Source organism: Balaenoptera musculus, chromosome 14 (assembly GCF_009873245.2).
Source record: "Balaenoptera musculus isolate JJ_BM4_2016_0621 chromosome 14, mBalMus1.pri.v3, whole genome shotgun sequence".
NCBI lineage: Eukaryota > Metazoa > Chordata > Mammalia > Artiodactyla > Balaenopteridae > Balaenoptera > Balaenoptera musculus.
This window is the reverse complement of record NC_045798.1, coordinates 183,525-209,690: the sequence shown is the minus strand read 5'-3', so window position 1 is coordinate 209,690 and position 26,166 is coordinate 183,525. Positions and strand designations below refer to the sequence as shown.

Sequence of the window (26,166 nt, the reverse complement as noted above, 5' to 3'; positions counted from 1 at the left end):
GGCGACCAGCGTTCCTACGACGCCGCACACTGCGTGCCGCGGAGCCTCCTGGGAAGTGTAGTTCGGCAGCTCCTTCCCGTCGCGCACGCGCAGCGCACGCAGCAGGTTTGGCCGTTCTCTTTGTCTTTCGCCGCCACGCGAGAGGCCAGTGGGCGCGTGTCCGCGTGCTCGTGCGCGCGCGCGGTTCCCCAGCCAAGCTCCGGGCCGTCGGGATCCCGCGGGTCCGCCCGGGTCGCGCAAAGGCCGGGGGCGGGGCGGTCACGTGGGTCCCGGTCCCGCGCGTCCGTGGTTCCGAGGCCTTTTTTGCAGGTTCCGGGGCTGGATTCCTGTGGGGCGGGCGGTGGGGGCTGAGGGGACCCGCGGGGGAGGGGCTGGGGGTCGTGCCAGGGCCGCCAGTGGGCGTCAGCGCTTGGGCCGGGGTCTCCGCGGCTGGGGTGCGGTGGGCACCGGTGGCCCCCGGGGGTCGGGGGGAGGCCCTTCGTCCGCCGCGGCCGGTGCTCGTCGCGCCGGGACGTCTCCTGCCAGGCCGGCTTGGAAAGGCGGTGCGTCCCTGCGCGTCCCCGGCCGCGAGCCCTGGGCAGGCGCGATCGGAGCGCCGGGACCCACGGCGGGTCGGGGAGCGTCCGGCGAGTGTCCGCGGCGTGACCCGATTGCTGGGCTTGTGTCGCCCCTCCACCCTGGCTCCACCCAGCTCGCCTCTGCCTTTATCAGGAGGGTTTTTCCGAGGGTCCTCCACTAACGAGAACCCCCAAACAACTTTGACAGTAGCTGGCGGGGTGGGCACCGCGTTGCCTCAAGGCCTTGTCTCTGACCTGGACCCACGTCTGCCCCTTGGAACAACAGCCCATTCACGATTTCTGGGTCTCAGGCTTTTCATCTGAAAATGAGGGAATGGAAAGAAGTGACCTTTTCTGCCCTACCCCGGAGGCTTTTTGCTGTCATCAAAACGTACATTAGTTTATGTTATTTATTATTTACTGTTTACTTTGTTTCAACTACGTGGCGCTGGACTGAAACTGCTCTGCTTGCCTGTTTTCTTGGGTTAAGGACTTTAAAATATGTTCACTGTAGTTAATTTAGAGTATCTTGATAAACAGATTCAAATGAAAATCATTCATGATCCCATCAACAGGAAACAGTCACTGTTAACATTTTGTGCATTTATTTTAGTCAAGAAACGTGTGTATGTTTTGAATACACCTTACGTGTTCCCTTTAAAAAAAAACAAAATTGGGAATATGCTGCAAATCCTGCTTAAAGCCCTTAGAGTATATCACAGATATGTTAAGTTGAAATATTTGGTCCCAAGTGGGGAGTTTAAACTTACCGGGGAAGTTTTTTTCCACTTGCCCCTGAGAACTTATCTTTCTCTTGTTATTCTCCTTAGTCTGACCTGGTGCCATCATTTCTGGACAGGAGACTGTGTCATGTGTGTACTGGGACTCTAAACAGGGACTCCCAAGGCCTTTGCCCACCCCTCCCAACACAGTTGTTAAGGGCCTATGGTCACAGGCTCTGGGGTGGGCTGCATGGGACCAGTGGCCCAGATCTGCCACTTCCTGTGTATGTCATCTGTTTTCGGCATGTTATTGAACTTCTGTGCCTTATTGCTTCTTCTGTGATGAGAACTGAATGCATCAAAAAAGACAGTATGGTGTGTAGAACATCTGGCACATAGTAGGTGTAAGTAAAAGTTATTTTTTTCATTATTCTTTCCCTTTCCCTTGCAATTCCACAGAATTTGATGCTGAGTGGGAGCTACAGGATGATGATGAAGGTGCCCCTTCCTCCTGCGGGTAAATGTGAGTGCGTGGCAGGGAGAGCTGCAGTGCTCGGCGGGAAACTGCTGAGGTAAAGTCACACCGTGAAGTTAAAAGGGGCCAAATTGTACAACGAAGAGCGGGCATAGGCTTCCATTTGCTGAAGGGACACATAAGAGTCAAGTGTAAGAGCACTCAGGGAGAACTTCTCCCTCCAGGGCCAACTTGCAAAAACATTTGTTTAAATTAAAGGAAAATAAGGTCCAATCTGTAGTGTGCTGAGCAACTAATATATCAGAAATATTTTAAAACTACCACACTGATGGCGTGTCACACTCTGTCCACCTCACATTCTCAACTCTGTGTGTTCTCCGCAAAATCTGCCTCATTTTGACATAAGTGTCTCTATTCTTGATAAGTTTTTGCTGAAATCCAGCTAAACTTTGCCAAATAGTTTTTGACAAAACTACAAAGGAAATTTAAAAATCACACTGTGAATTTGGCTGTCTGCTTAAGGAAATGGTTTGAATGTAAACGTAGTTTTATTTGTCAGAATACCGGAGTTTTTATTACATGAAATGAGATGACGTGAAAGCATAATGCAAAGGAAATGACGTATTCATTGTAGGTATATTTTCCTTGTCTGGGGTGTGTGTGTGTGTGTGTGTGTGTACATATGTGTACATGAATACACACAAGTGACATTATGATTTTGGTAGTGAATACCTTGAACAAGAGGTAGCAAGAAAGAGAAATAACATTCCATTTCTGATATTTAGTAATTGTGCAATTATGGGCACATTCTAAGTCTCAGTTTTCTTTCTATAAAATGGAGATTTTGTTAAATGCCTTTTGGGTTGTCTGTGAGGGTTAAATTGTAAAGTGCTTAGTATTTTGTCTTATATAGAGAAAGCACTCAGATGTTAGCTATTATTATTACAAGGAACTAGTCACTTTGCTTTTAATATCTTATTTATTCCTCAGAATCCCAGTGGCATAATGATTAAAGAATAATCCTCCAGAAATATATAACCTCTGTGCATCAAACAACATAGCTTTAAGCATACAGTCAACAGAATTGCAAGGAAAAACTGACCAATCTGTAATCATATTGGGAGAGTTTAACACACTTCCTTCAGAAAATGATAGGATTGGCAGACATAAATTAGGAAGGTTATAGAAAATTTTAATAGGAAACTAAGGCTCAGAAAGATGAGCCTTAGTTTCCTATTTGTTTTTCCCCAAAGTCACAAAGCCAGCAAAGGGAAAAGGTTGATTGAAACTCAGATCTGTTATAGTACAAATCACATAAGCTTTCCAAAATTCCATCTGCCTAACACAGAGCTGTCTTGTCCTTCACAGCACCTGTTCCTCAGTGTCCTCAGTGGACACTTACTGGATCTCAGAATTACTTACTGCTGGTACTTCTTTATTTGTGTGCAGAGACTTTTGCTGTTCTTTTACGTTACATTCTGTTTCTTTCCCTGGTAGTCCTGTTTCAGTTATATAGGAAACACACTCTGGCCTTAGATGATCATGAATTCCTAGTTCCTATCAAGAGAGGAAAGGATTTTCGGTGCAGCGTGAATATACCAGTTGAAGTTCGTTTGTCCCCAAGTCCACAGATCCTGGTTCCACACAAATAAGCCTGCTCGTGTGAGATAAGAAAGGCGTTCCCAGAAGCAGAAATTCATTCCTAGTGTGAAAGACCTCACACCAGAGCTTCGGGGCAGAAGCAGAGGCTGCAGGACAGAACAAATCTCAGACTTGCTACTCATCTTGCAGCAAAAATGACCATGTTACAGGTGAGTTCATGTTTATTCCTCATTATTTTTCCAGGGAATTAGAAGAGGTGTGTAAGACCGCTAGTGAAAAAGGAAAGAATAAATGGTTAAGAAATGAGGGGAAAATACCCTCAGAATGGAAGATCCAAGTTGGGACAAAATTGAAGCAGCGGTACGTTAACTATAGGGCCTTGAGAAATTCTTAAAGTTTCAATTTTTATAAGCCTTACTGTCCTACATAATTACTGAATTTGAGCTGTAAACTTGGTTCTCAAATTTTTTGATAGGTGTAATGAGTATGATTATATGAATTGCATTATCCAAAGGAAAAAGCAAACTGATTCTTCATTGAAAGTAAATGTTTCTTGGTCATTCCTTGGTGAAGCCTTTGAATAAATGATATAGTGGTTAATGGCCTTAGGAGAAAGATTGTAATAAATACATGGTATTATAGCCATTTTTCATAGTTTTCCACAGAGTGTGACCCACGGGGAAAATGCCAAAGCAGAATTTAGTCCCCGTAATTATTTAAATTATTTATTTACCTCTTTAGTTGTGAAGCAGAACTCACATGGAGAAAAGTTCATAAAATGTAAAAGTACAGCTTAATGTATTATCAAATGAATACCCATGAAGCCACCATTTCATTTCAAGAAATAGAGCATTCCCAGCCCAAATGAGGCCCTTCCTGTGCCCCCTCCCAATCACAACTTCTCTCTCCTGACAGACGGAGCCAGGACTCCATCTTTTGTAACCATTTCCTTGCATTTCTGTATAATTTTACTCCTAGGTGTTTATCCTTAAACACTGCCATTTGGTTTTGTCTGCTGTTGTGTATACTCGTTTGTGTTTTGCTTCTGTCACTTAGCAATTGCAGCCTTCTCTCCAATTAAGGTAGCTTCTCAATATCACCAAATCCAGCCATTATCAAATTTCCAGTTGTCTCATAAATTGTCTTCTGTTTGAATCAGAATCTAAGTAAAGTTCATACAGTACAGTTGATTGATCTGTCTCTGAATCTTGGCTCTGCCTATTTTTTTCTGTCCAAACTATCTGTTGAGGAAGCCAGGCCATTTATCTGTAGTTTCCCACGGTCTGAAGGCCTTGACTAAGTGGCGTGGTAGGTAATGTCCTCGTTTGACTGATTGCACCCCCCAGTGTTGTTGGTGTGTTCTGCCATCTGTGTTTCCTGTGAATTGGTAGATTCAGAGTTGTCCAGTCCCGAAGCCAGCGGCCACATGTGACTGTTTGAACTTAAGTCAATTCAATTAAATCCCTTTGTCGCTGTTGCCACGTTTCAAGTGCTCAATAGCCACAGATTGGACAGCCACGAATTGGGTGGCACAGGTAAAGAACATTTCCATCGCCACAGGAAGTTCCACTTTGAGGCTTGATCAGATTTAAGTGTGACTTTTTGGCAAGAGTGCTTCCGAGGTCGTGGTGGTACTTCTTTCAGGAGGTGCATAAAGCCCACTTGTCTCTCTTTGTCTTGCTGACGGCTTTATTCTCCTTATTTTTTTTGGTTGTGTTGGGTCTTAGTTGCGGCACACGGGCTCTTCGTTGAGGCATGTGGGATCTTTTTGTTAGGGCGCTCGGTCTGATCGGGTTTCTGTCTGGTTGTGCCGGGCAGGCTCCAGGGTGCGTGGGCTCTGTAGTTTGCAGCATGAGGGCTCTCTCACTGAGGCACGTGAGCTCAGTAGTTGTGGCGCGCGGGCTTAGTTGCTCCATGGCACGTGGGATCTTAGTTCCCCGACCAGGGATGGAACCCGTGTCCACTGCATTGGAAGGCAGTTCTTTACCACTGGACCACCAGGGAAGTCCCTTGCTGATGGCTTTAAATGATTGTTGCCCAGATGGATTATTTCATTAGGGGCTGCAAAATGGTAACACCCTCCTTGTAACATTTCTTTATTAACTAGAATGCAGCTTTCTAGCATGACAAGATATATCAAGGGTCAGTTTGTACATTTTCTGCCCCAGAACTGCAATTAGTATCTTAAAATTTAGTCATTAGTTTTAAAAGTGTTTGTTGCCAAAACATGGAAATATACTAGATTTTGGCATATTGACTTGGTATTCAGGAACTTTGTAAGCCCATTTACTAATTCTAATAATTTTTCTTTAGATTTGGTTAGATTTTCCATGTTTATAAAAATATCAGCAATACTTTTTTTTTAGTACAAAAATTCCACTGACTTCCTAGTTTGATGAGACTTTCTATAACAAATAATTGTTGATTATTTTTCAATTTTTGGTGTGTTCATTTTGTTCTTTGTTTCATCTGTTTGTTCTTTTTCATACTTTTATATTCTTATGAAATCTAGTCCTTCTTTTTGAAAAATGTAAACGTGCTTTTTAAAAACTCTGTTAGATTTTTCTGTTATCTGTAGTTCTTGTTATATACATTCTTCCATTTACAGATATGCTTTATCTGCATCTATCGAGGTGATACTATGTTTTTCTTAATCTGTTAAGGTAGTAAATATCAGTGATTTTTTAAAAAAATGTTAAATCAACCTTGAATTTTTGGGATAAACTCCAGCTTGGTCTTGATATATTTTCTTCTTTATGTTTTGCTCAATATAGTAGTTTGGTAACATTGTTTAGGATTTTCACATCAGTGTTCATGCGTAAGTAGGCCTTTGCTTTTCCCTTCTTGCAATACCCTTATTGGATTTTGTTATCAAGTTCATGTTAGTATCAGAAAGTTTATCAAAAGTTGCTTCCATATTCTATAAGAGTTTAGTGAAATTGGAATTATTTCTGCATTAAATGTTTACCGAATTAACTGGTAAAGCCATTTTTTTGTGAGAAGATTTAAACTCAGGGAACCAACGTTTTCCACATGACCAATGCATGATTTATAAAATCATTAGTGGGTAAATGATCCATTTAAGGAGGAAGATAAAACAATAGATTTTAATGTGACAGTGTGAGAAGTTCATTGATATAGTTGAAGATTCTACATTGTAGCTCATCTTTTGAGACCAGTTGACTAGTTTTGCTGTTTATGAAAGAAGAATATCCACAATTAACTAATTCTAATTGTTGTAAGGCCTTATGGATTTTCTTTATGCAATCATGCCATCTATGACAGTTTTAGATCTTCCTTTCAATATTTATATTTTTCCTTGCATTATATTGTACTGACCTCCTGGCCAGTACTGTACCTGCAGTACCTTGTAGACTAGAGGTGGCATTGGGAACACCCTTGCCTCACCCTAAGCCTGCACTGTCCACTACATAGCACATCACAGCTGCTCACCTCTGACACCAGTCACCTGGAGTTAGCGCAGACTCTGCAGGGTGAGGGCACCATCCCCAACAAGAGTGCTTTCACTTCAGTTGCCAGCTGTAAGTTTCGGGGTCCCCGGGTCACCTGCACTTCTGACCAATAGGCTGCAAATTTGGGGGGTTCCTATAATCCCCTCAGGTTCACTGGAATAGTTCACAGAACTTAGGAAAGTGCTATACTTAAAACTGCAGTTTTATTATAAAGGACACAAATTGGGACCAGCCAAATGAAGAGACACACAGGGTTAGGTCTGGCAGGGTCCCAAACATGGAGCTTCTGCGACCTCTCCCCATGGAATCAGGGCACATCGCCCTCTTGGCCCATGTCTGTTTACCACCCAAGAAGCTAACATGAGGCAGCAGTATCCGGAGTTTTTACTGGGTATTCATTGTGTAGGTGTGATTGATAAAATCACAGCCATGTGACTGAACTCAGCCTCCAGCCTGGAGGTTGGGCTGATAGCGTCTGCCTCAAAGCCCCAACCCTCCAATCAAATGGTTGGAACTTCCAGCATGGGCAGTGCCCACCTGGAGATTCCAGGAGCCCACCATGAGTTACCTGTTCCATAAACTCAGGAGGGGCCCACCACGAATTACAAAGGAAGCTCTGTCGCAGGAACCTGGGACAAAGACCAGACAGTCTTTATTATACAGCAGGTAGCCATTAGCTACACATGCTCTTTAAATTTAAATTAATTAAAATTAAATAAAATAGAAAAGTCAATGCCTAGTCACCTTTGAAGGATTCAGTAGACACTGGTGCCTAGTGGCTACTGTATTGGATGGTGCAGCTATAGAGCATTTTAGTCGTCACAAGAAATTCTGCTGGACAGTGCTGTTCTAGTCCTCAGAGAGCAAGTACTCAGTGTTTTACCATAAAGTATGATGCTACTGTACATATTTTGTAGATTATGATTATCAGATTAAATTTCCTTCTATTCCTAGTTTGTTGATAGTATTTTACAATGAACAGATTTTCACCGTATGTCTTTTCTGCGTTTTGAGGTGATAATGGCTTTTCTCCTTTATTCTGTTAATATGACAGGGATTTCTGAATCGGTATCTTGCACAGCTGAAGCAACCCTCATTTGGTCATGTTATACTTTTTATGCATGGCTATATTCAGTTTGTTAATATTTTGTTAGGAATTTTGATTCTATGAGTTATTTGCTTGTAATGTTCTTTTCTTGTTGTGTTCCTGTCTGATTTGGGATTAGAGGTCTGCTGGCCTTATAAAATGAGTTGAGAAGTTTGCACTCTTTCTCTGTTCTCTAAAAGAATTTATGTGAGATCATTTTATTTATTCCTTAAATTTTGGAAAGAATTCACCTTTGAAGCCATCTAGACCTTGAGTTTTCTTTGAAGGAAGGTTTTAAAATGTGAGGGTTAATTCCTTTAACGGTTATAGACTAATTCAGACCTTTTTTCTTGTGTCACTTTTGAGTAGATTATTTTTCAAGAAATATATCTGTTTCATCTAAGTTGTCAAATATGTTGGCATAAATTTATTAATATTATATTATCTTTTTAACGGCTTTATTGGACTATGATGTCAGTAGGATCCACCTATCTTCAGTGTACAATTCAGTGATTTTTTTTTTTTTAGTAACTTTATGTTGTATAACCATCATCACAATCCAGTTTTAGAAGGGTTCCATCACCCCAAGAGAATCTTTGTGACATTTGCAGTCAGTTCCTCTTCCCATCCCCAGCCTGAGGCAGCCACTAATTTGCTTACTCTCTATATAGGTTTTCCTTTTGGGCATATCATATAATGGATTTATATAAATGTGTAATCGTTTTGTGACTAGCCTCTTTCAATAAGTATAGTATTTTTGAGGTCCATCTATGCTTTAGCATATGTCAGGAATTCATTCTTTTTATTGTTGAATAGTATTCCATTGTAAGGATATACCACTTTTTATTTATCCATTCACCACTTGATGGACATTTGGAATATTTACACGTTTTGTTGGTTATAAGTAATACTAACATGAATGATCACGTACAAGTTTGTTTTTGCTTTTGTTTTTTTAATATATACATATATTTTAAATTAATTTATTTATTTTTGGCTGTGTTGGGTCTTCGTTTCTGTGCGAGGGCTTTCTCTAGTTGTGGCAAGCGGGAGCCACTCTTCATCGCGGTGCGCGGGCCTCTCACTATCGCAGCCTCTCCTGTTGCGGAGCACAGGCTCCAGACGCGCAGGCTCAGTAGTTGTGGCTCACGGGCCCAGCCGCTCCGCGGCATGTGGGATCTTCCTAGACCAGGGGTCGAACCCGTGTCCCCTGCATTAGCAGGCAGATTCTCAACCACTGCGCCACCAGGGAAGCCCCCTGTTTTTTTTTTTAATTGAAGCATAGTTTATTTACAATGTCTTTCAGGTTACAGCAAAGTAATTCAGGTATACATATTTGTGTATATATATTCTTTTTCAGATTCTTTTTCATTATAGGTTATTACAGGATATTGAATATAGTTCCCTGTGCTCTACAGTAGGTCCTTGTTAGTTACCGATTTTATATATAGTAGTGTGTATCTGTTAATCCCAAACTCTGAACTTATTCCTCCCCTCCTTTCCCCTTTGGTAACCATAAGTTTGTTTTCTATGTTGGTGAGTCTATTTCTGTTTTGTAAATAAGTTCATTTGTATTACTTTTTTTAGATTCCACATATAAGTGACATCATATATTTGTCCTTCTCTGTCTGACTGACTTCACTCAGCTAAACCTTGTCAGTCACATTGTTTGCAAATATTTTTTCTCATTCTGTAGGTTGTCTTTTTTAAAAATAATTAATTAATTAATTAATTAATTTTTGGCTGCATTGGGTCTTTGTTGCTGCGCGCAGGCTTTCTCTAGTTGCAGCGAGCGGGGGCTACTCTTCATTGCAGTGCATGGGCTTCTCATTGTGGTGGCTTCTCTTGTTGCGGAGCACGGGCTCTAGGTGCACGGGCTTCCGTAGTTGTGGCACACAAGCTCAGTAGTTGTGGTTCGCGGGCTCTAGAGAGCAGGCTCAGTAGTTGTAGCACACGGGCTTAGTTACTCCTTGGCATGTGGGATCTTCCCAGACCAGGGCTCGAACCCGTGTCCCCTGCATTGGCAGGAGGATTCTTAACCACTGCGCCACCAGGGAAGTCCCAGTGGGTTGTTTTTAATTTTGTTTCTGGTTTCCTTTGCTGTGCAAAAGCTTTTACGTTTAATTAGGCCCAATTTGTTTATTTTTGCTTTTATTTCCATTACTTTAGGAGACAAATCTGAAAAAATATTGCTGCAATTTATGTCAAAGAGTGTTCTGCCTGTGTTTTCCTCTAGCAGTGTTATAGTATCTGGTGTCACATTTAGGTCTTTAATACATTTTGAGTTTATTTTTGTATATGGTTAGAGAACCTAATTTCATTCCTTTACATGTAACTGTCCAGTTTTCTTAGCACCACTTATTGAAGAGACTGTCTTTTCTCCATTGTATATTCTTGCCTCCTTTGTTGTAGATTAATTGACCGTAAGTGTGTGGGTATATTTCTGGGCTTTTTATCTTGTTCCATTGATCTATATGTCTGGTTTTGTGCCAGTACCATAGTTTTTTGATTACTGTGGCTTTGTAGTATAGTCTGAAGTCAGGGAGCTTGATTTGTCCAGCTCCGTTAAAGATTCTTTACTGGCTATTTGGGGTCTTTTGTGTTTCCATACAAATTTTAATACTGTTTGTTCTAGTTCTGTGAAAAATGCCACTGTTAATTTGATACGGGTTGCATTGAATCTGTAGATTGTCTTGGGTAGTATGGTGATTTTAACAATATTGACTTCTCCAGTGCAAGAACACGGTGTATATTTCCATCTGTTAATGTCACCTTCAATTTCTTTCATCAGCATCTTATAGTTTTCAGATTACAGGTCTTTGGCCTCCTTAAGTAGGTTTATTTCTAGGTATTTTATTCTTTGTGATGCGATGGTAAATGGGATTGTTTCCTTAATTTCTCTTTCTGATGTTTTGTTGTTAGCATATAGAAATGCAAGAGGTTTCTGTGTACTAATTTTGTATCCTGCAACTTTACTGCATTCATTGATGAATTCTAGTAGTTTTCTGGTGGCATCTTTAGGACTTTCTATGTATAGTATCACGTCTTCTACAAACAGTGACAGTTTTACTTCTTTTCCAGTTTGGATTCCTTTTATTTCTTTTTCTTCTCTGATTGCCGTGGCTAAGACTTCCAAAACTATGTTGAATAAAAGTGGTGAGAGTGGGCATCCTTGTCTTATTCCTGATCTTAGAGGGGATACTTTGATCTTTTCATCATGGAGTGTGATGTCAGCTGTGATTTTGTCATATATGGCCTTTATTATGTTGAGGTATGTTCCCCCTATGCCCACTTTCTGGAGAGTTTTTATCAAAGTGACTGTTGAATATTATCACAAGTTTTTTCTGCATCTGTTGAGATGATCATGTTGTTTTTATTCTTCCATTTGTTAACGTGGTGTATCACATTGATTTGCGGATATTGAAAAATTCTTGTATCCCTGGGATAAATCCCCCTTGATCATGTTGTATGATCCTTTTACTGTTTCGTTGGATTTGGTTTGCTAGTATTTTGTTGAGGATTTTTGTGTCTTTGTTCATCAGTGATATCGGCCTGTAATTCTCTTTTTCTGGAGACATCTTTGTCTGGTTTGGGTATCAGGGTGATCGTGGCCTCATAGAATGAGTTTGAAAGTGTTCCTTCCTCTGAAGTTTTTTGGAATAGTTTCAGAAGGATGGGTATTAACTCTTCTCTAAATGTTTGATAGAATTCACCTGTGAAGCCATCTGGTCCTGGACTTTTATTTATTGGGAGTTTTTAGATTACTGATTCAATTTCATTACTGGTAGTTGGTCTGTTCATATTTTCTATTTCTTCCTGGTTCAGTCTTGGGAGATTGTACCTTTCTAAGAATTTGTCCATTTCTTCTATGTTGTCCAGTTTATTGGCATATAATTGCATGTAATAGTCTCTTATGATCCTTTGTATTTCTATGGTGTTGGTTGTAACTTCTTTTTCATTTCTGATTTTATTGATTTGGACCCTCTCCCTTTTTTTCCTGATGAGTAATTTTATCTTTTCAAAGAACCAATTTTTAGTTTCGTTGATCTTTTCTGTTTTTTTTTAGTCTCTATTTTATTTCTGCTCTGATCTGTATGATTTCTTCCCTTCTACTAACTTTGGGTTTTGTTTTTCTTTCTCTAGTTACTTCAGGTGTAAGATTGGGTTGTTTATTTGAGATTTTTCTTGTTTCCTGAAGTAAGCTTGTTATCACTATAAATTTCCCTCTTAGAACTGCTTTTGCTGCATCCCATAGGTTTTGGGTCGTCGTGTTATTTTTATTTGTCTCTATGTATTTTTTAATTTCCTCTTTGAATTGTTCAGTGATCCATTGGTTGTTTAGTGGCGTGTTGTTTAGCCTCTATGTGCTTGTGGTTTTTTGCCGTTTTTTTCTTGTAGTTGATTTCTAGTCTCAACAACATTGTGGTCGGAAAAGATGCTTGATATGATTTCAGTTTTCTTAAATTTACCCAGGCTTGTTTTGTGGTCTAGCATGTAATCTGAAGAATGTTCCACGTGCTCTTGAAAAGACTGTATATTCCGCTGCTTTCGAATGGAATGCTCTGTATATATCAATTAAGTCCATTTGGTCTAATGTGTTCTTTAGGGCCAGTGTTTCTTTATTGATTTTTTTAGTCTAGATGATCTGTCCATCAATGTAAGTGGGCTGTTAAAGTCCCCTACTATTGTTGTGTTACTGTCGATTTCTCCTTTTATGTCTGTTAATATTTGCATTATATATTGAGGTGCTCCTATGTTAGGTGCATATGTATTTACAATTGTTATATCTTCTTTTTGGATTGGTCACTTGATCATTATGTAGTGTCCTTTTTTGTCTCTTGTAACAGTCTTTATTTTAAAGTCTATTTTGTCTGATATAAGTATTACTACTCTGGCTTTCTTTTGATTTCCATTTGTGTGGAATACCTTTTTTCATCCCCTCACTTTCAGTCTGTGTGTGTCCCTAGATCTGAGGTGGGTCTCTTGTAGACAGCATGTATATGGGTCTTGTATTTTTATCCATTCAGCCACTCTTTGCCTTTTGATTGGAGCATTTAGTCCATTTACACTTAAGGTAGTTATCAATATGTTTGTTCTTATTGCCATTTTGTTAATTGTTTTGGATTTGTTTTTGTAGGTCTTTTTTTCCCCTTCTTTTGTTCTCGTCTCCTGTGATTTGATGACTATCTTTAGTGTTATGCTTGGATTCCTTTTTCTTTTTTGTGTGTATATCTATTATAGATTTTTTGGTTTGCAGTTACCATGAGGTTTTTGTATATCAGACTGTATATATATGTGATTGTTTTAAGTTTCTGATCTTTTAATTTCAAATGCATTTTAAAAACCCTGCATTTGTATTCTCCTCCCCCCACGATTACTGTTGTTGATATCATATTTTACATCTAATTGTTTTATGTATCCCTTAACTGCTTATTGTGGATATAAATGATTTTACTACTTTTGTCTTTTAACCTTCCTACTAGCTTTGTGTATAGATGATTTCCTACCTTTACTGTGTGTTTGCCTTTACTGGTGAGTTTTTCATTTCATAATTTTCTTGCTTCCAGTTGTAGCCTTTTTCTTTTTCGCCTAGAGATGTTCCTTTTACATTTGTTGTAAAGCTGGTTTGGTGGTGCTGAATTCTTTTAGCTTTTGTTTGTGAAGCTTTTGATTTCTCCATCAAATCTGAACAAGAGTGTTGCTGGGTAGAGTACTCTTGGTAGTAGGTTTTTCCCTTTTATCACTTTAAATATATCATGCCGTATATGGCCTGCTGAAAAATCTGGCCTGCTGAAAAATCAGCTCATGGTCTTACGGGAGTTCCCTTGTATGTTATTTGTTGCTTTTCCCTTAATGCTTTTAATATTCTCTCTTCATCTTTATTTTTTGTCAGTTTGATTACAGTGTGTCTTGGTATGTCCCTTTTTGGATTCATCCTGTATGGGACTCTCTGCACTTCTTGGCTTAGGTGACTGTTTCTTTTCCCAGGTTAGGGATGTTTTCAGCTGTTATCTTTTCATATATTTTCTCAGGTCCTCTCTCTTCTCTTCTGGGACCATGTACAGGTTTTTGTATGAGCATGTATTTATTTCTCTTGGGTACATACCTAAGAGTGTAATTGCTGGGTTGTATGGTAAAATTATATTTAACTTTTAAAGAAGTTGCCACAGTTCCAGTGTCTGAACGTTTGATATTTCTTCCAGTATGAAGTTCCAGTTTCTCCACAACTTCTTGAACACTTGTTATTTTGTCTTTTTGATTATAGTCATTCTAGTGAACATGAAGTGGTGTCTCATTGTGGTTTTAATGTCCATTTCCTTAATAAGTAATGATGTTGGTCATCATTTCATGTGCATATTAGCCATTTCTGTATCTTCTGTATTAAAATGTATTCAAATATTCTGCCTATTTTTTAATTGGGTTACTTATTTTTTATTATTGAGTTTTTAAAAGAAGCTTTTGGGTCAATTCTTTATCAGAAATAGGATTTACAAATAATTTTTTTCAGTCTGTGGCTTGTCGTTTCATTTTTCAGTTATGTTGGTTGAAGTGCAAAGTTTTAAATTTTATTTTGCCACTTCAATAGGAATGTAGAAACCTCACCACTGTCTAGGCCCCTCACCCTCTTTCCTTTATATCGTAACCATCTTACACAATTACACCTGCATATGCTGAAAACTCCATCAGAAAACATTATGATTTTTGCTGTCAACCATGAAACATATTTAAAGAACTGAAGAGGAGAATAATGTATTTTATTTGCCCATATATTTGCCATTTCTGTTCTTTCTTCATTCTCGATTTTTTTAAGTTGCCTTCTGGTATCATGTCCATCTGAAGATTTTCCACTAGTAAATCTTCTAGAGCAGGTCTGCGACCCTTGAATTCTCTTAGTTTTTCTTCATAAGAAAATATTTTATCTCACACTATTCCTTTTTTTTTAATAAATTATTTTATTTTAGTTATTTTTGGCTGCATTGGGTCTTCGTTGCTGCATGCAGGCTTTCTCTAGTGGTAAGCGGGGGCAACTCTTCATTGCGGAGCACAGGCTTCTCCTTGCGGTGACTTCTCTTGTTGCGGAGCACGGGCTCTAGGTGTGCGGGCTTCAGTAATTGTGGCACACGGGCTCAGTAGTTTTGGCACACGGGCTCAGTAGTTGTGGCTTGCAGGCTCTAGAGCACAGGCTCAGTAGTTGTGGCGCATGGGCTTAGTTGCTATGTGGCACGTGGGCTTTTCCTGGACCAGGGATTGAACCCACATCCCCTGCATTGGCAGGTGGATTCTTAACCCCTGCACCACCAGGCGAGTCTCTCTCATACTATTCCTGATGAATATTTAAGCTGGCTACAGAATTCTGGCTTAGCAGATCTTTCCTTTCAACACTTCCTTCTGGCCTCTTTGCTATTTAATAAGACATTTGCAGTCATTTGAATCACTGTTCCCTATAAGTGATGTGATTTTGTCTTCATTTTGTAGAAGTTTGGTTGTGATGTGATTGGTCATGGATTTCTTTGTGTTGATCCAGTTGGGGGGTTCACTGAGCTTGTTGAATCTGCAGGCTTATATCTTTTGCCAAATTTGGGGGAGCATTTAGCCATCATTTCTTCAAACTTTTTTTTTCACCATGCTCTTTCTTTTCTCTTTCTGGGACTCCCATGACATGCATTTGCTGTGTCTTGCAGTGACCTGAGCTCTGTTCATTCTCAAGTTTTTCTCTCTTGGTTGCTCAAAATGGGTACTTTCTATGGACCGTCTTTCAGATTCCCTTGCTACTCTCAAAGTGTGTGGTGTGCTGTTTAGGGTCAGGTTTCTTATTTTCTGATGGTATTCTGGATTTTTAAAAAAGTGTATTTGTGCTTTCTTGTCATCTTAGGAGACTTTGGGACAGAAATCCATCTTGATCTAAAAATCCAGATACCTTTCTAAAACTTATATTTGGTTATATCACTTCCATCCCGTAAAAGCTCTAGTGGCTAACTGTTAGCAGCAAGAAAGTGGTGTGGTCACCACGTCTGCCCTGCCCCCACTGTGGCCTGCAGTCCAGTCACTACCCCACGCCCTGTGACCTTGTCTGACTGAACTGTTTGTACCACCTGAGCCCTGGCAGTGCGGGGCCCCGTATTGGAGCTGCTGTCTCTCAGAATGCTTTTGCACCCCCTTTTCTGTAGAAAGCACTACTAATTTCCTAAAACTCGTTTCAAGCTTCACCTCTTCAATAGAGGCTGATGTGACCACAGGTGGAGTGCCATGCTCCCTGCTCCTGACCCATGCCATGCCCTCCCTGTCTTTCAGTCTCATCTCTTAAAGCAGTTTCTTTTATTTATAGGTGTACATGTTTGCAGCTGTCTACAAACTGGGCAGTTTTTTAGGATACTATTTTATTATCTTTCTTTCACTGCCATCTCTTCTAGTGCCAAATTTGAGGTTCAGTAAATATTTTGTTGGTTGTTTGGAAGATTTAAAGTCGTGTATTTCAGTTCTCATGTAAGTGGAAGGAGGAAAGAATGCATAATGGCATTTTATCCCACAAAATAAGAGTGCAAAAGTAGGGACCCAGTAGACATTCTGTAACTTGCCTTGGTGAGAATGATGTACTCAAGCTCTGGTACTTCTTTCCCACATCACCTAGTGATACCTGCTTCTGATTCACTGGGATTGTGCTCTTACAGGGGTCGTTCTCATTTGAAGATTTATCTGTGGACTTCACCCAGAAGGAATGGCAGCTACTGGACCCCTATCAGAAGGACTTATACAAGGATGTCATGTTGGAGAACTATAGCAGCCTCGTGTCACTAGGTAAGAGAAGCTGCCTAGGAATTCCCTGGCGGTCCAGCAGTTAGGACTCTGCGCTTCGACTGCAGGGGGCAAAAGTTCGATCCCTGTTTGGGGAACTAAGATCCCGCAAGCTGTGAGTGTGGCCAAAAAAAGAAAAAAAAAAAAAAAAAAAGGAAACTTGCCCAGAGGACCTCATATTGTGTCTAGTACCTGCTTGTTCTTTTTTAGTTGCTGAGAGCTCTGGGACTTCCAAAATTTTTAATGATTTTGGACCTAAATTTAGGAGATCAAAGTTCTTGGACTGTGACTTCAGGGAAAGTATTTGGATCTCACCTTCCAATAATGAAGTCTTAATTTCATTGTGCGGCCTCTGAAGCTAATAGTAACAGTGGTAGTGGTAGCTCCTGAGGCATGTAATTTACCGTATTTCACATATCGTGCATATATTGACTCACTTAATCATAAGAGCAATCCTGTGTGGCAGGTGTGTTACTTTCCTTTTTTTTTTTTCTAATGAGGAAATTGAGGTAAAGGAGGTTAAGTAACTTTCCCAAGGACTGACAACTAGTAAATGAAAGAGCCCGAATTTGAACCCAGGCAGACCGTCTACAGAGTCTCTGAACGGTTTATGGTTTTGGACTTGAATTATAGAAGTCAAAGATTCTTAGACCTTATTAGCCACTGGGGAGACCATTACCATTCCTCTGAGAATTACTTACTCTGTTGGTATTCAGATGGGTGGCTTCACTGGGTCAACTAATGCCAAACCTTGCTCATTCTTCAGAGGCCCCAGAGGCCAAGCAGTGGGGGCCAAGGCCTTTGTGATTTCCCCTGAACAGGGTATGAAGTTATGAAACCTGGTGTCATCCTCAAGTTGGAGCACGGAGAAGAGCCGTGGACAGGAGATGGAGAAATTCCAGGTTCAGACTCTCCAGGTGAGTGTGTGAGGACCAGACCGAGGGGAGAAGGTGGAAGTTCCGTCTCAGCTGGGTAGGGGTTGGCATCTTTGAAATGTGCCTTAGAGAGCTCTTCTCAAAATCTCCAACCTTTGATGGCGATTCAGAACAGTTGATGTGAGCTACTCAGGTAAAGCACATTTACATGTGGCTTCTTTGCTCATAGCTTGAAGTGAAATATTTCCAGCTGGTCTGGGCCATGATGTTATCCCCTGTCTGTCACATCTGAGACTTCGACTTCTCGTTAGGTATTCTGTCCCCTGATGTGCTTAATCTTCTTCTGTCCTCCCTCCTTCTGTGGTCAGAGACACCTGTGCTTGTCCATCAGGGCTTTATTTTCCCTCACTTTGGGCATCTCTGGCATGAAGTGCTCTCTGTTCAATCTCATTATGTCAGAAAGTGGATTTTCGTTCCTCCCAAACCATTGGTCCATTTCTTCCCTTTTTTTTTTTTTAAAGGAACGTAGCACAATCATTTTTTTTTTATTTTAAAAAATTTTTAAACAAATTTATTTATTTGTTTATTTTTGTCTGCGTTGGGTCTTCATTGCTGCACACGGGGTTTCTCTAGTTGCGGAGAGCGAGGACTACTCTTTGTTGCGGTGCGCAGGCTTCTCATTGCGGTGCACAGGCTTCCCATTGCGGTGTGCAGGCTTCTCATTGCGGTGGCTTCTCTTGTTGCGGAGCACGGGCTCTAGGTGTGCAGGCTTCAGTAGTTGTGGCATGTGGGCTCAAGAGTTGTGGCTCGCAGGCTCAGGAGTTGTGGCGCACAGGCTTAGTTGCTTAGTTTATCCCACGGCATGGGGGATCGTCCCAGACCAGGGCTCAAACCCGTGTCCCCTGCACTGGCAGGCAGATTCTTAACCACTATGCCACCAGGGAAGTCCCATCTTCCCTTTTTAAATTAGGTTCTGGTGTGCTTTTTCTGTGGCTTAGACACCATGGAGTACCTGGAATTATCTCTTCCTAACATGTTTTCTTATTATTTAAGTTTTTTGCCCTTTGGAAAACATCTTTTTAAAGACTTCTCAATTCCCACTTAAAACTGGGCCTAATCTTGAACTTCCCAAATTGCTAGATAGATCCAGGTTCTCATTTCCTTTTGTAAGTTGTCTTATGCGACACCACCAAGCATCCAGCAGTGCTCTGATCAGCTGGACCTCCCTCCACTTTCCCTGCTGTGATATTGACTTACTTCAAGGTCCCTCAAAAGCAGACCCTGAGATACTTATCTGAGTGCAAGAACTTAGTGGGGCTGTGACCCCACAGTGTTAGTGGGAGAAGGGGAAGTGAGATGGGGTGGGGGAAGAATGCACAAAGGGTGTGCTGCTGGGAGCCCTCTGAGGGACCAGGAAGCTGGTATCACCCTAACCCTCCTGTCTCTCAGTGACTGAGCACTGCTGCAGGGAACATTAGGGCTCCAGAGTGTTTAGCATCCCTGCACCCGGCCCAGACATGCACTTGCAGCCCACGAAAGGTCTTGGTGGAGAGATGTGGGCACCTGGGGTGGGCCCCACAGTCAGCCCGAGCTGCAGTGTCCTCTGAGTGTAGCTGAGGGAGCAGGTGAGGCTGAGGACCCACGGAGTGAGCCCATGTGGCCTGTTCAGCTGTTTCTCCCTTTCCCCCAAATTGGTGGTCAACTCCATTCAAACTTAATCTACTGTCGGCTTTCTATTCTTGTTTACAGTGTTTAAATTTTTTTTCAATGCCTAGAGGATAGACATTGTATTCAGACTGGGAAACTAAGCTTTAAAAGGCACTCATTCCCTCAGATAGCATTTCTAGGTTTCATTCAGTAAGCACAACTATAGAAGGGTTCACAGGGTTTTTTTTTTCCTAGAACAAGTCTTGCAAGTAAATGGTCACATCACTTGGCACAAGGATAACCAAGAGAAGCTTAAAAATATGAAACAAGATCAAGAATGTGATGCACTTGGAAAAAATTTCAATCTGAGCATGAACTTTGTTCCTTTAAGGAAATCAAACAGTGAAGATGACATAGGTGGATTAATTTTAAAACATCATATAGATTTACTTATTCCAAAAGCAGATTATGGAAAAACAGAACCATCTGACTTAAACGTATTTGATAAATTGTTTCTCCATACCAAGACTGAGGAAACTGATACTTGGTTAAAATACTATGAATGTGATAAGTATGATAAAGCTAGCTGTAAGAAGTCACAGATTATCATATATCACAGAACCCGTTTAGGGGAGAAGCTCTATGAATGCAGTGAATGTAGGAAACGCTTCAGTAAGAAATCAAGTCTCATTAAACATCAGAGCAGACACGTAAGAGAAATAGCCTATGGCTGTGGTAAATGTGGCAGAACCTTTCCCCAGAAGTCACAGTTTATTACACATCACAGAACGCACACAGGAGAGAAACCTTACAGCTGTAGCCAGTGTGGGAAAGCCTTCTCCCAGAAGTCACAGCTGACATCCCATCAGAGGACACATACAGGAGAGAAACCGTATGAATGTGGTGAGTGTGGGAAAGCTTTCTCCCGGAAGTCACACCTCATATCACACTGGAGGACACACACAGGAGAGAAGCCCTATGGATGCACTGAATGTGGGAGAGCCTTTAGTGAAAAGTCAAATCTCATCAATCATCAGAGGACTCACACAGGAGAGAAACCTTTTGAATGCAGAGAATGTGGGAAAGCCTTCAGCAGGAAATCACAGCTCGTCACACATCACAGGACCCACACAGGAACAAAACCCTATGGATGTAGCGATTGTAGAAAAGCCTTCTTTGAGAAATCAGAGCTCATTAGACATCAGACAATTCATACTGGAGAGAAACCCTATGAATGCAGTGAGTGTCAGAAAGCCTTCAGAGAGAGGTCCAGTCTCATTAACCATCAGAGAACCCATACAGGAGAGAAGCCTCATGGGTGTGTCCAGTGTGGGAAAGCCTTCTCCCAGAAGTCACACCTCTTATCACATCAGATGACACACACCGGAGAGAAACCCTTTGTATGCACTAAATGTGGGAAGGCCTTCAGTAGGAAATCCCAGCTTGTCAGACATCAGAGAACTCACACAGGTGAAAAACCCTACGAATGCAGTGAATGTGGGAAGGCTTTCAGTGAAAAATTAAGCCTCACTAATCATCAGAGAATTCATACAGGAGAGAAGCCCTATGTTTGCAGTGAGTGTGGGAAAGCCTTTTGTCAGAAGTCACATCTCATTTCACATCAGAGGACTCACACAGGAGAGAAACCCTATGAATGCAGTGAGTGTGGGAGAGCCTTTGGCGAGAAGTCAAGTCTGGCAACCCATCAGAGAACGCACACAGGAGAAAAACCTTATGAATGCAGGGATTGTGAAAAAGCCTTCTCTCAGAAGTCACAGCTCAACACTCACCAGAGAATTCACACGGGAGAGAAACCTTATGGATGCAGTCTTTGTCAGAAAGCTTTCTTTGAGAAATCAGAACTAATTAGACATCAGAGAACTCATACAGGAGAAAAACCTTATGAGTGCAGTGAATGTAGGAAAGCCTTCAGGGAGAAGTCAAGTCTCATCAATCATCAGAGGACACATACAGGAGAGAAGCCCTTTGAGTGCAGCGACTGTGGCAAAGCCTTCTCTCGGAAGTCACACCTCATACCACATCAGAGAACCCACACAGGAGAGAAACCCTATGGTTGCAGTGAATGTAGGAAGGCCTTCTCTCAGAAGTCACAGCTTGTTAATCATCAGAGAATTCATACCGGAGAGAAACCTTATCAATGCAGTGAATGTGGGAAAGCCTTCTCCCAAAAGTCACAGCTCATTAATCATCGGAGAACTCATACAGTAAAGAAGTCCTAGGAATGGCATTAACACTAGTCTTTGACAGAGATCTTAACCGCATTGTACTTCAGAGGATGCAGTTATGGTAAATCTTCCAGGTAATAGTCGCATCACTTTACATGTCTGAGTCCCTGTTTAGGGTAAGAACTCTAAGTGAGGTTCAGCAGGTTAACGTGTTTATTATTACATGTTAAAATGCAAGGAGGAGAATGACCCTATGAAATGCAGTGGATTTCAAAAACCTTTCAGACGATACTCAAACCTTACACAGCAGAGAACTAACAGCAAAGAAGAATGCTGTGAATATCAGGAAGCCTTCCAGAGATCAGATCTCATTAGCTGTCAGAAACATTCCCACTGGGAATGAATCCTAGTCCAGTGAGTTAAGGAAAACTTCATGAACACAGCAAGTGAGGTAATGTTTTCATCAAGAAATGAAGCTTATTGTACACAAAAAGATGCCCTCAGGAATGAAAATCGATGAAAATACTAAATAAGGGACAATCTTCAGCAAGTAACCCCACCATATTGTATTCTGTGGGTAAACCTAACAACTTAAAAACATTAGGAATATGTGCCCCTAGAAATAATGCTATAATGGAAAGCCATGCATTCTTTATAGACTGGGTACCAAAAATACCCAATTCTAAATGATATTTAGGCAGAAGTATGAAGTTTTTAAAAATATGTGACTAAATTGTGTCACTGGAATATCTAAATAAGAAATTTCTCAGTGGTATGTAATTATGGCTTATTTTCTTGTGTCACATAACGTGTTTTGTATTTAGGAATTGCGTATGGTAATGTAATTGGGAGCATGAGATGCACATGCCTTGTAGTGCCTCTGATGTCTGTCAAGACACACCACATGCCACTGGTTTTTCTATTTTAATGTTGACTATAAAAATGGTAACTCATACATGTCTTGTTGCTCAGTAAGTAGCATGGGTAATATCACCACATTTCCTTTTCCTTATGATTTGTTGGTTTATAAAAGGGTCTATTGTTGTTACTGACCTTTCTCTTTAGTAACAAAAGCCAACATTATATAAAGTCTTTTGCATCCCCAGAGTCTGAGAAGCAGTTTATATAAAACCTGGTTAACAAGTATTCAAGGGCAGAACCGCAGAACAGCACAAGTGACTCATGAGCAGAGGAGAGGAGGTGTGTGGACTGCGGCTCTGCGCTCACCCTAAACGGCGGGACCCTCTCCTCATGGAGTGCGGTGCCCCCCTGTGTCGTAAGTGCCATGTCACCCAAGTACAACTTGTATTTTAACTTACTGTGATGAAATAGCATGGATACTGTGTGCTGCTATTATGTTTTTGGTGTTCTGTTGAATATCTTGTAAAAAAATTAGATGCAGAAACCAGTTATTTGAGAATTTTGTGGTGAGAAATATATTTTTGATGTATTCAAGGAAGCGTATTTTGCCTTCCTGCAGATTTCTGTGATTAGTGGACAAGTATTAGGAAACAGGTTTTTTATTATTTCATCATTTGAAATATTTGTGTTTCACCGGCCTTTCACCTGTTACATCATGCACACGGGAAAGTTACCATTGCATAAGTGTGGTTCCTTTTGAAAATGCATGAACTATTCCTGAGCTTATTTAGAATTTTGTAGTAATCTCTCTATAATGTTGCTTGACAAAGTTAACTGTATTTTTTGTGTGATGGTGAAATTCAGAAAAGTCCAGGATTGGCCTTGTTTCCAAACTTGGAAAAATCAGGCCTTCTCTCATGCACAAGTTGTTTTATCAGTGTGGTGTATGGTACCTTTGATTCTAGCAGTATTTTTCCCTCTGATTACCAATTTTACATGATGGTTGGAAAATTGGGACTTTTAATGATAGTAATTTTATGAACCATTGTTCCAGAATTTCAACAGCCAGATAATCCTTTTTTTCCACATGGTAATTTTTAAAAGTCCCATTTCCCAAATTTTTATTCATACTCAAATTTATGGACTTCCTACTTTTCTCCCTAATACCTGAAGGTCATTTTACCAGGTGAGGGAAACAGAACTTTGTAAAGGAACAAGTAGTTACAGTGTGGTGTTTTACTTTGTGGTTTTTTCCCATTTTTTCCTTTCCATCTATCCTGGGTCTCTTTCCTCAGCCTAGAGGTTGATTCGTTAGGTCTTTGATTGAGCTCAGGAGTCTGTTGTCTAAAAACTTTCTAATTTTGCTCACTCCTATTCTAGATTATTCTATTAACTATTAAGCACTTAAGCTTAGAACTTCCTTTACGAGTTGATGGAACTTCAGCACTAGCCTCTTGATTGAATCCGAAGAGCAAATGCGTTTTCTAAGGGTCTGGTGTTAGTCATCAGGAGGGCTGATGCTGGCAGCAGAGGTTTTGTTTATCAAAATACCTGAGGTGGAGACCCAGGTGTGTTGTGTAGAATTCACTGGGAGCTCTCTCTTCTGAAGGGTCACAAGAGGGCTCTGATTCTGAAATTGGAGATTCTTAGTGTCGCGTTTTAAAATTACCTTGGTAAACCACAAAAAAATGTGTCTCCACGTTTCCCCTCATTGATTCCTACCACAAACGCCACATCAAGAAGAAAGCCACTTTTAAAGTTAGACTGGATTTACTTGCGGTTTCATGAAGCACAGTAAATTACAGTGAGGTTGAATACGTGAGGGGGAGCATCTCCTTTCCTTTCCTCTTTCACCACCCAGTTCCCTCCACTGGCCTGGGGATGATCCTGCAGAGCACAGTTTCTGTTGTATCCCTTTTACTAAGTAGTAGATCTTCTGGAGGTCCCGTCTGTGAATTTTGAGACCTGTCTCAGGACTGCCTTGTGTTCAGCCTTTCTTTGTGGGCTTTGATATCTTCTGACAGTTATCTGTATGGGTCCATGTGTTCCTGACATTTTGGTTTCAAGAACATCACTTGTAGAACCTCGAAATAAAATGAACCTAAAGATTACCAGATTTATCTACCAATACCTGTATTACATAGCAGAATATACATTCATAGACATTTGGATTCTACACTTGAGACCTCAGTCATTTGGTCATTTATTCCAGCAATACGTGCCCGGGTTGTCAATTTCAATGAGTTTGTTAGTCTACAAACATGGTACCAACAAGCTTTCAGATGTTGAGCACCTAGTCCTGGCCTACATGCTGATAAACTAACTCAACCATGACCCTTGCAGCTGTATGCATATTTTTTGCCCCTTTACTTTCATCCTTTTTTAGTCCATTTTTCGCACTTATACATAGTAGTTATTTTAAGATGCAATTCTGATTATATACTCCTGTGCTGAAGTATCGTGTGGCTAATTGTGGACTTAAGGTGTAATATCCTCATGGTACGTGAGGACTTTTACCCATAATTTCTGAATACTTTATCTTTCCTCTTACACAGTAGTTTTTTGGCTTTCTTGAACTACTCGCAGTTCCTTGAGATTTCTACAATCTCATCGTATGCTTTTTGCAAATCTGCTGCCACCAAAATGCCCTTGTTACTTGTTAACACCTATTCAGCATATGTGAACCTGTACATGTATTTGTCACTGGTGATATTATCATTGCATGTTTTATCTTTCCCATTAGAAAGCTTCTGGAAAGCTGGGACTATCTTGTTTGTATAATTATAGCAACTGAAGCTTTAGTACATAACTGTGGGTGGTGTCAGTGGCTGTGTTTTCTACCACATGGGGAAATGTAGTCTGCAATGAGAGAGAAGAGTGAAGCCACCATGGAAGCAAAGTCATGAGCACCCTGGCTGCGCCCCAGGATCTGGTTCTTGTCTTGATGTCCGGGTTCATCTCTGCCCTTTTTCCTGCCTTGGTTGTTGGATTGTTCTGTGAGATATCCCAAATATCCTTCTAATAAATCCCCATGTTTACTTCAGCTGGTTCAAGTTGTGTTTGTTACAACCCAACTGACAGCGAGGTCAGGCCGTGTCGTAAGTTGGGGCTTCTGCAAGCAGATACTGAGATGAAGTTTGGGGTGCAAGATGTTTATTGAGGATCAACATGAAATGATGGGAGAATAAAAAGGAAAGGCTTGGTCAGAGGAAGAGGTGACACTGCACTGTAGGTTGTGGAGACCTTGGCCAGGCCAGCGGGGGCACTGAAGCAAGCATCACTCGTAAGGGCGTCTCATATTTGGCCAGGATGCTCAGGCCTTTACAGCCCTGAGTGGTCAGTCAGCAGAGGCAGGCTGCCCTGGGAAGGGAGTGACCTCAGGTGAAGCGGCTCTTTTCCCCCTGAGGCCAACTCTGGACACACTGGCGAGGGGGGGAGTCCCTGTCTCTGGGCAGAAGGTCATTCCCTGAAGAGGGACCTGGGTGGTGCATCTCCATGACTGCACAGAGCATCCCTTCCCAGTGCTGGGCGTGTCTAAAGAGAGACGAACAAAAGGGAGATCAGGACAAACTACAGCCCTCCTGTTGCAGTTGTTTCCTCTCATCTGTTACCCATTCCAGATTCTCACACAGCTACCACCCATGCTGGCGTCAGCATGAGCCAGATCCTCGAGGATCTGAGTGGGGTCTGAGGCCTGGTCACCGTGCCCTTCTCAGATCCCAGCTGCTGAGTTTCTCCAGGTACCATTACAAGTGGGCAAGGAAGCCCCAAGAAGCCCCTCGATGGGTCACCCGAGTCCACTCAGACTCCTCCCGGCCCAGCTGTAGCAGCAGCCTGTTCTCCCCGTGGTGTGTCAGACACCCCTGCAGAGACCGTGGCTTCACTCAC

At 41.3% G+C, this 26,166-nt stretch overlaps 1 protein-coding gene across 8 annotated transcripts; it reads left to right on the top strand.

Moving 5' to 3' along the window:
- ZNF84 (zinc finger protein 84) lies at window positions 1-25,321 on the top strand. 8 transcript variants are annotated; one of them, XM_036874504.1, is made up of 7 exons: window positions 120-309; window positions 869-948; window positions 1,739-1,851; window positions 3,379-3,565; window positions 16,586-16,712; window positions 17,531-17,626; window positions 19,487-25,321. In XM_036874504.1, exons 4-7 carry the CDS (start codon window positions 3,551-3,553, stop codon window positions 21,469-21,471), a joined length of 2,223 nt encoding a protein of 740 aa, XP_036730399.1. In that variant the 5' UTR covers window positions 120-309; window positions 869-948; window positions 1,739-1,851; window positions 3,379-3,550; the 3' UTR covers window positions 21,472-25,321. The 8 variants fall into 8 exon arrangements, 7 of the variants coding, with proteins under 7 accessions (XP_036730401.1, XP_036730400.1, XP_036730399.1 ...); XR_005022602.1 differs by lacking the exon at window positions 120-309 and having other exon boundaries at window positions 394-948; window positions 19,487-21,551; window positions 22,524-25,321; XM_036874506.1 differs by lacking the exons at window positions 120-309; window positions 869-948 and adding an exon at window positions 1-105 and having other exon boundaries at window positions 1,739-1,802.
- The last annotated feature ends 845 nt before the right edge of the window (window positions 25,322-26,166 follow it).

Bases quoted from the DNA above. Each gene is read 5' to 3' on its own strand.
- ZNF84 (XM_036874506.1), top strand. The intron at 16,713-17,530 runs GTAAGAGAAGCT...TCCCCTGAACAG, and splicing joins TAGCAGCCTCGTGTCACTAG to GGTATGAAGTTATGAAACCT. The intron at 17,627-19,486 runs GTGAGTGTGTGA...TTTTTTTCCTAG, and splicing joins TCCAGGTTCAGACTCTCCAG to AACAAGTCTTGCAAGTAAAT.